Here is a 12,352-nt window from a genome sequence, read left to right on the forward strand (position 1 = left end):
TAGCATTCCATTGGCCTGATTATAGAAAATAATCATGAAAAAGTACTTACAGCATAAGCACCTATCAAAAATGCCGCATTTGCTCTTTTCCGTTGATCAAAACAGGTGTAGTGCACTATTTTCTTTCTTGATAAACTGTATGACTGAAAAGAGGGAATAAAAAGAGTGTAACCATAGAGACAATGTTAAAATATACAGAAGGTAAACATCATCTCAACTTCCAAGATGTGTCACAATCAGTGAAATCTACCAACTTTCAACTTTCATTTCTATGGCATTTGTACATGAGCTTTTGAGGGGTGGAGGGTTACTGGCGTTGACTTTTTGCAGCCCAATCATGATGCCGATTTGACAATAGAACACATATTTCTCTCCAAGCAGGGAGACATGCAATGGGAAAGAATTAAATTATTGGCATCTTTACTAGTGGGAACATTTTTGAAAATTTACTCTAAATATTATATGTAAAATCTATTCATCTTTTTTTCTTTTTTGAATTTTTATTATTTAAGTACAGTTGACATATAATGTTTTATTAGTTTCAGGTGTACAACATAGTGATTCCACAATACTATAGATTACACATTGTTTACCATGATAAGTGTAGTTACCGTGTATCACCATACAACATTAGTACAACATTATTGATTACATCAATATGCTGTACTTTTCATCTTCGCAACTTATTTTATAACTGGAAGTTTGTACCTCTTTATCCCTTTCATCTGTTTCATCCATCCCCCCCACACCCCTCCTCTCTGGCAACCACTAGTTCATTCTCTGTATTTATAAGTCTGTTTGTGTTGTTGTTGTTGTTGTTATTTGTTTGTTCGTTTGTTTTGTTTTTTAGATTCCACATATAAGTGAAATCATATGGTATTTGTTTTTCTCTGCCTTATTTTACTTAGCATAATACCCTCTAGGTCCATCCATGTTGACACAAATGGCAAGTTCTTTTTTAAGGCTGAGTAATTATTCATCCTTTTTCCTTCCCTACATACCATACTCCCAAAAAAGTTATCTGTACTTTTCATATTTTACAGTTTATTTTTAAATGTGTCAGTCTATTTAACTCAGAGCACCAATACTAATATTAACAGAGCATCAATACTCATATTTTCTTTCTAGAATGTTCTACAAAAAATCCCCTTTCAGTTATCTGAAGATAAATGGTTAATGGGAAAAGATGAACCACCAAAAGGGTGGGATCAGCAGACATCTTAATACAATACATGGACTCAAACAAACAGTTATTAAGCACCTGCTATATGCCATGCAAATGTTGCGTGCTCAAGTATTCAACTAAATCCAAAAATTAGCAACTTGGTATGCTGTATACCTGCTAAACATGAAAAGTAAAAAAAGCTGTTAAAATGAAATCAAAGTATTCATCAAACTCAAATAAACATAAAACAATGAGAACACTGATGCAACTAAATGAAATCTGCTCAATTTCCTCATATTCCAAAACAGTTACAGCATTTTGACAAATGGTTTTCAAAATACAGATACATAGGTACCTCTTAATATTTGCCCATAAATTCAAGCTGACTGTAAAAGCAGCTTTTTATACCTTACACACTGACCACAACCCACAGAATACCTGCTTTTACAGCTCCTTTAAAAATGTAAGAGAGCTCAACTACCTACCCTTCTTTGTTCACCTGGCTATTTTCTACAAGGAAAAGAAACTCTTCCAACTCTGAGGTCTATTCTACAGGAAACTGCAGTGTTCTGGTTTTGATGTAACCACAGAAAACATAGCTGTATTGTATACCAGCAATGAGCCTGCAAACCTTCACCATCCCTTTAGGCATTTCTTTCCTAATCAAGAATCACAGGGGCATCTGGGTGGCTCAGTCGTTAAGCGTCTGCCTTCGGCTCGGGTCATGGTCTGGGGGTCCTGGGATTGAGCCCCACATTGGGCTCCCTGCTCCACGGGAAGCCTGCTTCTCCCTCTCCCTCTCCCCCTACTTGTGTTCCCTCTCTCTCTGTGTCTCTCTCTGTCAAATAAATAAATAAAATCTTAAAAAAAAAAAGAATCACGGATTCTGAAAATGGTATTGCTCTTTTAAATTGAACTTCAAAAAGTAACGGTTTGCCTCAAAGTGGGTCTCATTACTGAAGTCCTCATTTCCAGACAGACTTATGAAAATACCCCTATGAAATAAAGCTTTAAAAATACATTTCATTAAATTCAGTTCAGTCAACACACTGAAGTTATCTAAAGATGTCAAGGTCACTATCAATCATGCTGACACCTGTCTCCTTGCTTCCTCAAATTGTCGTTTGTTTTCTTTCTAAGATTTATTTATTTATTTTTGAGAGAGAGAAAGACAGCACACAAGCGGGGTGGGGGGGGGTGAGGGGGCAGAGGGAGAAAGAGGAAGAGAAGCAGACCCACCCCTGAGCATGGAGCCCCATGTGGGGCTCAATTTCATGACCCTGAGATCATGAACTGAGCCGAAATCAAGAGTCAACATTTAGGGGCACCTGGGTGGTTCAGTTGGATGAGCATCTGACTCTTGGTTTTGGCTTAGGTCATGATCTCAGGGTTGTGAGACTGAGCCCCACAAAGGGCTCCATGCTCACTGGGGAGTCTGCTTGAGATCTCTCCCTCTGTCTCCCTCTGCCCCTTCCCCCGCTCATTCCCTCTTTCTCCCTCTCTCTCTCTCAAATAAATAAATAAATCTTTTAAAAAAAAAGGGTCGGATGTTTAACCGACTGAGCCACCCAGGCGCCCCTGCTTCCTCAATTTGAAACCATTGTCTGCAGGACATTTCCTTTTGTTTTTATTATTTGTTTGTTGGTTTGTCTTTTGGCTTGTTCTTGCCATTTATTGTTCTCCATCAATAAGTTAGTTTTGATTTACCGAAAGGAGAGTCAAGACCCTTAAAACTTAAGCAGATTTTTAGGTGTCTGATCCCAAACCTAAAGACTGTCTTCCACAGGCCGGGCCCCTGCAAACATGAGTCAGGCTGAGCATAAGGACTCAGCTCTTTCGGCTCCCGGCCTCTCACTAATTACATTTCCTAGTTCCCTAAAACACCTGTGGGGAAGAAAATATCCACAACTGATCTGGAGTTTGGATTGTCTGTTTTAATGCCCTTTTCCACTAAGAATTTAGATTTCACAACAAACTACTGCTATCATTTAATAATGTGGAATTAAATTTATTTTACAAATCCATTCACCAAAAGGGACAAACTCATAAGGCTGTGCTTTTATCACCAATAGTCTTTTTGGTTGTTTTCAAACGTTTTGCATTTCCTTGGTTTTTGTTTTTTCACTCTTCTTTGAAAGTATATGGGATATACTTTAGTATATGTTGCAGAGACCATCCTGCAACAGAAACCATGAAGCTACAGGATGAAATTCTAGTAGAAACTTTCTTTTCACTATAAACCCATAAATTTCTTAAAGTAAATATAATACAAATTAAACTATTGAGGACTTTAGAAGAATTTTTAAACTTTACAAGCTTTCAGAAATTACATCAGATAAAGAATATTCTCGTAAAATACACCTACAAATTTTAACTATTTTAAAATATCTATTGGAAGCTGCCTATAGATGGAAACAATTTTTTTAACATCCATTACCATACATAATGACAAAATTTTTTTCTTGTGATAAGAACCTTTAAAATTTACTCTCTTGACAACTTTCAAATATATAATACAGTATTATTAACTATGGTCACCATGGTGTACATTACAATAACTGACTTTTTAACTACAGCTTTCTAATTTTTAGGAAAATTTTTTAAGCTCCTAGCATTTACCTTACATAAATGTTTTCGGAATGCCATTGTTTTTCTCAGTTAAGTCTCAAAAGCATTACAGTCAAGAAATCATCTGCCTAGTGAAATTTGGCCAATGTCTCCCAGGTCAGATCACAAAGTTTGAGTTCTCACTCAAGGAATCAAAACTAATTCACAATAAATGAGAACAGAGAAAACTCTTAAATCTTACTGGCCTTGCCCTAATTTCCTTCCTGGTCACAGCCAGGCCTTCCTCTCATAGGTCACCTTGCCCCAGGCTTACACCAGTAATGCTATTGTAACATAGCAGATATTCTGGTACTGGAATGAAAAATTTCAAGGATGAGGCACCTGGCTGGCTCAGTCGGTAGAGCATGCAACTCTTAATAGGGGTTATGAGTTCAAACTCCACATTGGGTGTAGAGATTACTTAAAAATTAAAAAAAAAAAAAAGTTTTAAAAAACGACCTATTACATATTAAAGCATTCCAGAAGAAACAATACAATCCACTGGAGACACCAATGACTCAAGTCCCTTTAGAGAAACATCCTTGAAGAAAGATCTTCAAGATCTTTCCTGGAGGAACTTACCATGGAGGAAGAGAAAGGCACAGTGTGTAGACAAGAGGACTCTAATTTATGAATGAGCCCAGTAGATATTTTCTCAGATTCTGCCCTAATACCAAGAAAACTTCATGCCTCCAAACTGAACTGTGTCTTCCTTACTTTGGCCCAATTCCTCTGTGGTTGGGTATGCTGACCAGGCCCTTCAAGGAGAGCACTTGCAGGGGCGCCTGGGTGGCTCAGTCATTAAGCGTCTGCCTTCGGCTCAGGTCATTATCCCAGGGTCCTGGGATCGAGCCCCACGTCTGGCTCCCTGCTCAGTGGGGAGCCCGCTTTTCCCTTTTCCCTCTGCCACTCTCCCTGCTTGTTCTCTCTCTCTCTCTCTCCTCTCTCAAATAAATAAATAAAATCTTTAAAAAAAAAAAAAAGGAGAGCACTTGCAAAGTTAGACCATCACCTCTGGCTTCAATGAGCTACCTGCTCTATTACAGACGGTTTTTGCTTTACATGAGAAGTTCAGAGATTACAAAAACACTGTATGATAACAAAGTAAAGTTAGAAGCTGGTAAAACAAATGAATGTAGTCTTAAATATAAAGGGGAGGATGTCACAGAAGGAATACTAAGACCTCTGAACTATTTGCCTGCTCTGTAGCAAGCCTGCACATGACCAATTACAAATGATAACCTGTAGCCCCTATTCACATGTATTTTAGATTTCTATCTAGAAACTACAGTATAGAGCCTTCCGAACCTTCTTAACCTAAGTGGATGTAGCCAGCCCTCTATAATAATGACAGCTAACATTTATTGCTACATTCCATCATTTCCGAAAGCATAGAAATAGTACCAAAGGGGCCCAATTTGACCAGACACAGTGTGACTCCCAAACCAGAGGTCCTGGGCAAGGCTTAAGAATAATGAGAATTCTATGTCTCTCTTTTACCAAGAGAACAAAAGCTAGGAGCCAGAGAGGGCCTGGCTTATCACACTAGGTCAGTATCTCCTATGTCAGATCCCAGACAGTTGAGTTCTCTCAGCAAGTATGGTAGATGGAAGAAATCCAGAACTCTCTCACTGAGTTTGATAGTTCGTGTAAATCTCAATTATAAGGCCACAAGTTTCATGGTTCAAAATTTAAATAATTCTCAGGCCAACAGGGGCACCTGGCTGGCTCAGTCAGTGGAGCATGCGACTCTTGATATCGGGGTTGTGGGTTCAAGCCCCATGCTGGATGTAGAGATTACTTAAAAATAGAAATCTTAAGGAGCACTGGGGTGCCTGGGTGGCTCAGTCGTTAAGCATCTGCCTTCGGCTCAGGTCATGATCCCAGGGTCCTGGGATCAAGCCCCGCATCGGGCTCCCTGCTCTAAGGAAAGCCTGCTTCTCCCTCTTCCACTCCCCGTGTTTGTGTTCCCTCTCTCGCTGTGTCTCTCTCTGTCAAATAAATAAATAAAATCTTAAAAAAAAAATACAAAAACAGAAATCTTAAGAAAAAAGAAATAAACATGCATTTAAAAAAAAGAATTTGTTGAATTAGTCAATATTACTAAAACTTTTCAGAAATAAAAACAAATATCAATCTAAATTATATTTTATTATTATATTTCATCCTGTTAACAGGCAGGTTTAGGGTAACCTAGAGGGCTTATTAAAATACAGATTGCTTTAAGGATGTACTGTATGATGACTAACACAACATAATAAAATTAAAAAAAAAAAAAAGATTGCTGGGCCCAAGAATTTTATTTTTAACGAGTTCCTCAGTAATTCTGATGTTGCTGGTCCAGGGACAGCGCGCTGATATCTGCTATGCTACATAAAAATGTGACTGGTCATCCCCTGGAAATGTTTTACATGGCTCCTAAAACACTGTCTATTTGGTCAAGTAGCCCCAAAAGACATATTTAAATTATCTTAGGAACTCCAAATCATTCCATAAGCCTTTTAAAAGATTTTATTTATTTATTTGTCAGAGAGACAGAGAGAGGGAGCGCACGCACACACATGAGCTGGGGGGGGAGGGGTAGAGGCAGAGGGAGAAGCAGACTCCCCGCTGAGCAGGGAGCCACCGCAGCACTCGATCCCAGGGATCATGACCAGAGCCGAAGGCAGACACTTAACCGACTGAGCCACCCAGGCGCCCCTCCATATGCCTTTTAAAAGCATGTTATAAAAAACACATTTCCCCAGATTCCTCAGAAAACTGTATCACAATTTGTAAATTCTTGCATTCCAGATGATAACACCTTAGGAAAAGTTCCTTTAATGATTCAGTAACTGAGCTGCCTTAAATGGCATTATTCCAGAGATTCAAAGTTCAGATGCCCTCAGGGGCCAAGAATTTGAAGTAGGTAAGTTGGTAAACTAGAAAAGCATGCCCTATCCCAAGAAGACTTAGCTTCAACCTCCTACTCCCATGTAGGAATCTGGGCCCATAATCGCATACTTTAATATTTAAGAGAAGCCAAAAATCCAGAATTAAGTGGAAATTTTCATAAATTATAGATGTTAACCATGAATTCAAAATTTTTAAACAGCATTCATGCCCAAGGAAACATTACAGAACTGAATGCAGCCCATAGGCAACCAGTTCGCCAAATCTGTGTGCCAGGATGCTGTGGCTGAAGAAAGTTCTATTGGTTTTATCGGCATGAATTGAGCAGCTGCTATGTGTCAAAGACAGTGCTGAACGATGCAGTAACAAGGGAGCAGAACCTCATTCTCTAGCCTCATAAGCATTCACAGTCTAATGAATATTTGATGCTAACCAAGGGGGAAATATTGACCAAGGCTTATTACAAACAAAAGAGAACAACTACCTAAGGATGCATTCATAGCAGAGCAAGGACCAACAGAATGATCTTAATTACAGGTATAGTAATTATTTCCTTTAACAAGGTAAAAAATAATAGATAAAAGATAGAATATAGTACTGAATATCTACCAATTAATATAATCAAACCTATGGAAATTTCCAGAGCTGGATTGCTTACCTGAGAGTCAGAGTTTTACCACTGTTATGTAAATCATGACAAGTGTGCAATCTAGCATATAAACGTTTAATGGTACTTGTAAACCAAAGTATGACGGCGGCTATGAGAGAACAATACAAATTAAGATGAGGGTATTGACCCCAGTCAGACATTTTCTATCTCATAAAAGAACACTATGTGAAAGGTTGCATTCTGGAGGGCTCACTCTTGGAGAAAAACATGCCACGGCAACTCAGAGAGAGAAAATGTCGACATGCTACACGAATCACAAATAGCCCAGGCTATCCTCGGATGGTGGTGACATATACAAATCATGCACTTGCTCAGCTTAGGGCAGGAGACCACAAACTACTCAACCATTCAAAAACAAAAGGTGGCGCCAGGTGGTGTAATTAAGCTCAAAGCCAAAACGCGCTAGCGCACACACACACACAAAAGAGTTAATGCATAATTTAGAAAAACAGATTTTTAAGCAGCCTTTTAGTAAAGTTGTTTGCCATGCTTAAAAGTAAAATCTTCAAGTCATTTGGTTGGAACACCATGTTTAATTAAACTGTGTGAATCAGCCTGATTGAGCTAAGGAAGACATTAGTGCAGGCTGGACAATATGTTCTTTAATAAAAAAAAGAGAGAGAGAGAGAGCCCATGCACTTCCCTAAACAAGCAAGCTCGGCCAGTGATGGTGCTCATATTAAGTAGATTATGGCACGGGGGCCGTGGTGATCAAGGCATCATTCTCTTACAGGTGACTAGGCTAGCCCAGTAATGGCCGCAGCAATCAGCGTCTCCAAAGCAATCAGTTGTCATCTCATTGCAAAAGCGAGAAAATGAACAGGTCTTCCTGTCAGCAGCCATGACCTCTACATGTTTTACCTCCAACTTTCCCAGGAAAGGGATATTCTTGAAAATTTTCTTTGGCTGTACAAAACAAAATATGGTTTATGTTTTTATTTTGAGCTAAAACAAAATAGGTTGAGTAGTTCCTTTAAAAAGAAAAAGGTGTCTCTGTATGGTCTGTTTTATTTCAAACCCAATATGTTTCATTAATGAAATGGCACATTTGATCAGAGCAGAAGTCAACATGTCAGAGAAAAGTTGCTCATAAAGATTATTTGACCATGATGATAATTTGGTTGATGGCATTTGGGGATTCTCCATTAAAGGGGTTCTTATTGCCTGAGGATTTCTAAATGGGCATCAGGAAGGACTCCGTGCCTTGCAAATTCTATGTCCACTCACTCCCGTGTGAATTAACACTGCTTTAGAACCCCTGATACCTCTTTAAACTACATGAACTGTATCCAAAATGTAACTTGCTTTTCTTCCCCCCAAAGCCCATGAATCTGAAACAGAAGGTAACCTCATGAAGAAATCTCAACATATTTTTGTAGTTATAAAAAGAGGGTGGCCCTATCATTATATCAAAAGAGTTCTTGTGTACAATCACCTGATACCATGGCAGGTGCCTGGTTAGCAGATAGGATTGCTGCACTGATTCATTCAACAACAAGGACAGTCCCCGAGCCCCCACCATCTGCCAGGTACTTTCAGTGCTTTAATACAATTGTCCATTTCACCAGGCCCACCCCCCCCTTTTCCTTTTACCCTGAAATGGCTATGTGGGATGTTTTGTACATTTAAAATTACACTTCTGTCAATATTCTTTTAAACCTTTTAAAAGCAGTCCTCAAGATTACTGTAATTGTCCTGTTGAATCATAAAAGCAGTATTAAAAAGAAATCACTGCCCTAGAAAATGTCCCCTTTTTTCAGTGATGCTCTTAGATTTTTTCTTTCACAGACTGAGGTTTTCATTTTCTCAGAGGAAAAGTGAAATCAACAGTTAAAACTGTATTGACCATTGGGGCACTTGGGCGGCTCAGTCGGTTAAGCGTCTGCCTTCGGCTCAGGTCATGATCTCAGGGTGCTGGGATCGAGCCCCATATCTGACTCCCTGCTCAGCGGGGAGACTGCTTCTCCCCCTCCCACTCCCCCTTCTTGTGCTCGCTCGCTCTGTCTCTCTGTCAAATAAATAAAATCTTAAAAAAAAAAAAAAAACTGTATTGACCATTTTAGGAAAAACTAGTTCAATCATGTTTATAAAACTTTCCTATTATTGTATCAGTCATTGAAAGATTTTCTTACATGACTAAATTTGAAGAAGGTATTGTTTTTTAAAATATCACTATGTTGTTAGAACGGTCTTCCCTTTTAGAAGACTGTATATTCTAACCCAGTGTTTTTACCATTGTCTGTGGCAAGAATCCCTTTAAGAACTGTTTTAAAAGTTATGCATCTTCTCACAGGAAAATGTAAATACACATAAAATTTTATATATAATTTCAGGGGTTTATGGAACTCTTAAAATACCAAATTACTGAATTCTGGTCTAGCCTATCAATCACTGATGGCATTTTACATTAAACAACATACAGAGTTTTACCAATTGTTCTTACTTCAATAAATCTTCCTTCTTTGGACTGCTTAGCTCATTACAGTAACTACTGACCAGAAACTGCAAACTACAACCTATCACTGCACAACAATTAGTGCTTACACTTTTTAAAATATAGTTTAAATTTTAAAATATAGGTTTTTTTGTTGATGGTAGTGATTTCCACTTTTGGTTTTTGTTTTGTGGATTTTTTTTAAGATTTTATTTATTTATTCAAGGGAGAGAGCGAGAGACAGAGCATGAGCTGAGGGGAAGGGGCAGAGGAAGAGGGAGAAGCAGATTCCTCGCTGAGCAAGGAGCCCAACATGACCTGAGCCAAAGGCAAACCCTTAGCCCACTGGGCCATTCAGGCACCCCTACTTTTGGTTTTTGAATCTAAGTATATGTTTGATGGATAATTTTCCATTCTAATCAACATAATTAAAATGAAAGTCACTGGGAATAGAATGTATATTGACACACAAAAAATAGCAATAAATCACCACCTCAAATCATCAACTTGAAAAAAATACCTTCTGATAATATAAAAATAAAAAATGTAGAATGCACTGCAAAATATTACCTATCTATATAAAGTATCAAATAAAGAAGAAAAAAACATAAAAGCTTTATTGGAAGAAATAAAAATTGCCAAAGTAGAAAATAAGACATGCCTAAAAGAGCTAGGAAACCACACAGGAGAAATATTCCAAGAAGTTGTAATCGGTTAAAATAGTGGCAAATTATTCAGAGAAGTAGAGTTTGATGACCAAGTAAACACCATCAGATCTGGTGTTTAAGATGTCACCAGAGCGGGGCACCTGGGTGGCTCAGTCAGTTAAGCATCTGCTCAGATCGTGGTCTTGGGGTCCTGGGATTGAGCCCCACACCAGGCTCCCTGCTCAGCAGGGAGTCTGCTTCTTCCTCTGCCCCTCCCCCCGGCTGGTGCTCTCTCTCTCTCTCTCTCTCAAATAAATAAAATCTTTTTTTAAAAAATGTCACCAGAGCAGTTTCAGCAGGGTAAGTAAGGCAAAAGTGAGACAGCAAAGGATTAAGAAATCAGTGCGTAGTGAGGATGTAAACAGTGAGGGCAGAGTATTCTGAAATCTCCAGAGGCAAAAGGCTAAAAGGGGACCTGTAAGTCAAGGAGATCATGAAGTCAAGGGGATCACGATAAGATCGACAGAAGTTTCTGTGGGTCTGGTGACCCTGTGCTGGGCACTGGGGACACAGAATTATATGTCACATCTCCATCTCCTAGGAGCGTCTAGTCTAGTGAGAGAGAGCAATGCTAACCTAACAGGTAATTATAATTCTTCAATAATAGAGATCTGCACAGAGAATTCTGGGGAAACGGGAGGCACCTCCCACCTTCCTCGGTAGCGCGAGGAGATGCCTCCTTGAAGGCGTAAAGGAGTGATCAAACCAGAGAAAAGGGGCACTCAAGTCAGACTGGACGTCACAAGCCATTGTGTGGAGCAACTGGTGTGGCTCAGGGTAAAGTGCACAGCTGGGAGTCGAAGGGGTACTGTGATATGCAGTAAATCAGTAAGTTCGCGCATGAAATCATCCACCGGGAAAGACGCCAAGGGCGGCAGCTGTCAAGGCAAGCAAGACAAAAGGCACGGAAGCAAGGTGCCCAAAGGTCTCACCAGGATGAGTGAACACGGGCTGCAGACGAGAAACACCAACAGGGAGCCTGAGAAAATACGGAGCCTGAGGGCCTGGAGATTACATGAAGGTGAGGGAGACAGAATATGGGAGGTACGGAACGAGAAGGGTCCATTCAAAGCAGAAAAGCCTGGAGTCTGGTTTCCTAGAAGAAAAGCAGCCGGAGTCACTGGAGCAAACGAGGCGGAGGAGTCTCGAGACCACTATGGGACAACAAGGTGAAGTCAGCTGGGGCAGTGTTGTGAGCACGCCTGGAAAGATTATAAACCACAGAGGCTCGGCTAGCAACGAAGGTGGAGAAGAGCAGGAATAAGTCGAGAGCCTTGAAATCGAGCCCCCACTTTCCCTTGCAGCCTTGGCCAAGTCACCTGACTCTCCTGGGCCTCCCTTTTTGCACCGATAAAATTAATTGGCTGGACTAAATGGTCATTTCCATTCCTAAAATTATATCGGACAGCTTTTGAATATGGAAATAATAGCTAGGGGGGCTGAGAAGGCGTTCATAAACTGGGTTGAAAAACTCTTATTGTTATTTCTTACCCAAAGTCATAAATGTTCCATTAGTAACTTTCTTCGCCATAAGTCATTGAAATTTGCAAAGACTTTTTACATATATTTTCTAATATAATCCTAACCACCCCTCTGTGGGAGCTCTGTAACCCCTATGTTATAGCTAAAGAAACTGAGATTCCACAAGGCTGAAGCAATTGTAGCTTTGGATTGGTAGTCAGTCTTTTTCTCCTAACATAGAGATTGTACTTGGATGCTTCAAAATAATCCATGGCTTATTAACATTTGGGTTTTAACATTCATTCCTTCAGCAAGTAACAGGGTACCACTAGCCGTATTAAAGCTAAAAAGTCCTTCTAGGAATCCATCAGATTACCTGATCACTGAAATGAAACAAGGGATTGCTGAACTCTATT

The 12,352-nt window shown here is 39.5% G+C and overlaps 1 protein-coding gene across 5 annotated transcripts in view; it reads right to left on the reverse strand.

The window, feature by feature from the left end:
• CDC14A (cell division cycle 14A) overlaps window positions 1–12,352 on the reverse strand; it is a 169,821-nt gene that overhangs the window by 133,839 nt on the left and 23,630 nt on the right. For 4 of the 5 annotated variants that reach the window (XM_078072692.1, XM_078072690.1, XM_078072693.1 and 1 more), the window contains exon 4: window positions 51–143. In XM_078072692.1, coding sequence (XP_077928818.1) covers window positions 51–143 — 93 coding nt within the window. Of the gene's footprint in view, window positions 1–50; window positions 144–12,352 lie in introns of those variants that run through there. The other variant, XM_078072691.1, reaches the window with a different exon arrangement.

The sequence above is a fragment of the Halichoerus grypus genome, chromosome 5 (assembly GCF_964656455.1).
Source record: "Halichoerus grypus chromosome 5, mHalGry1.hap1.1, whole genome shotgun sequence".
Taxonomy (NCBI): domain Eukaryota; kingdom Metazoa; phylum Chordata; class Mammalia; order Carnivora; family Phocidae; genus Halichoerus; species Halichoerus grypus.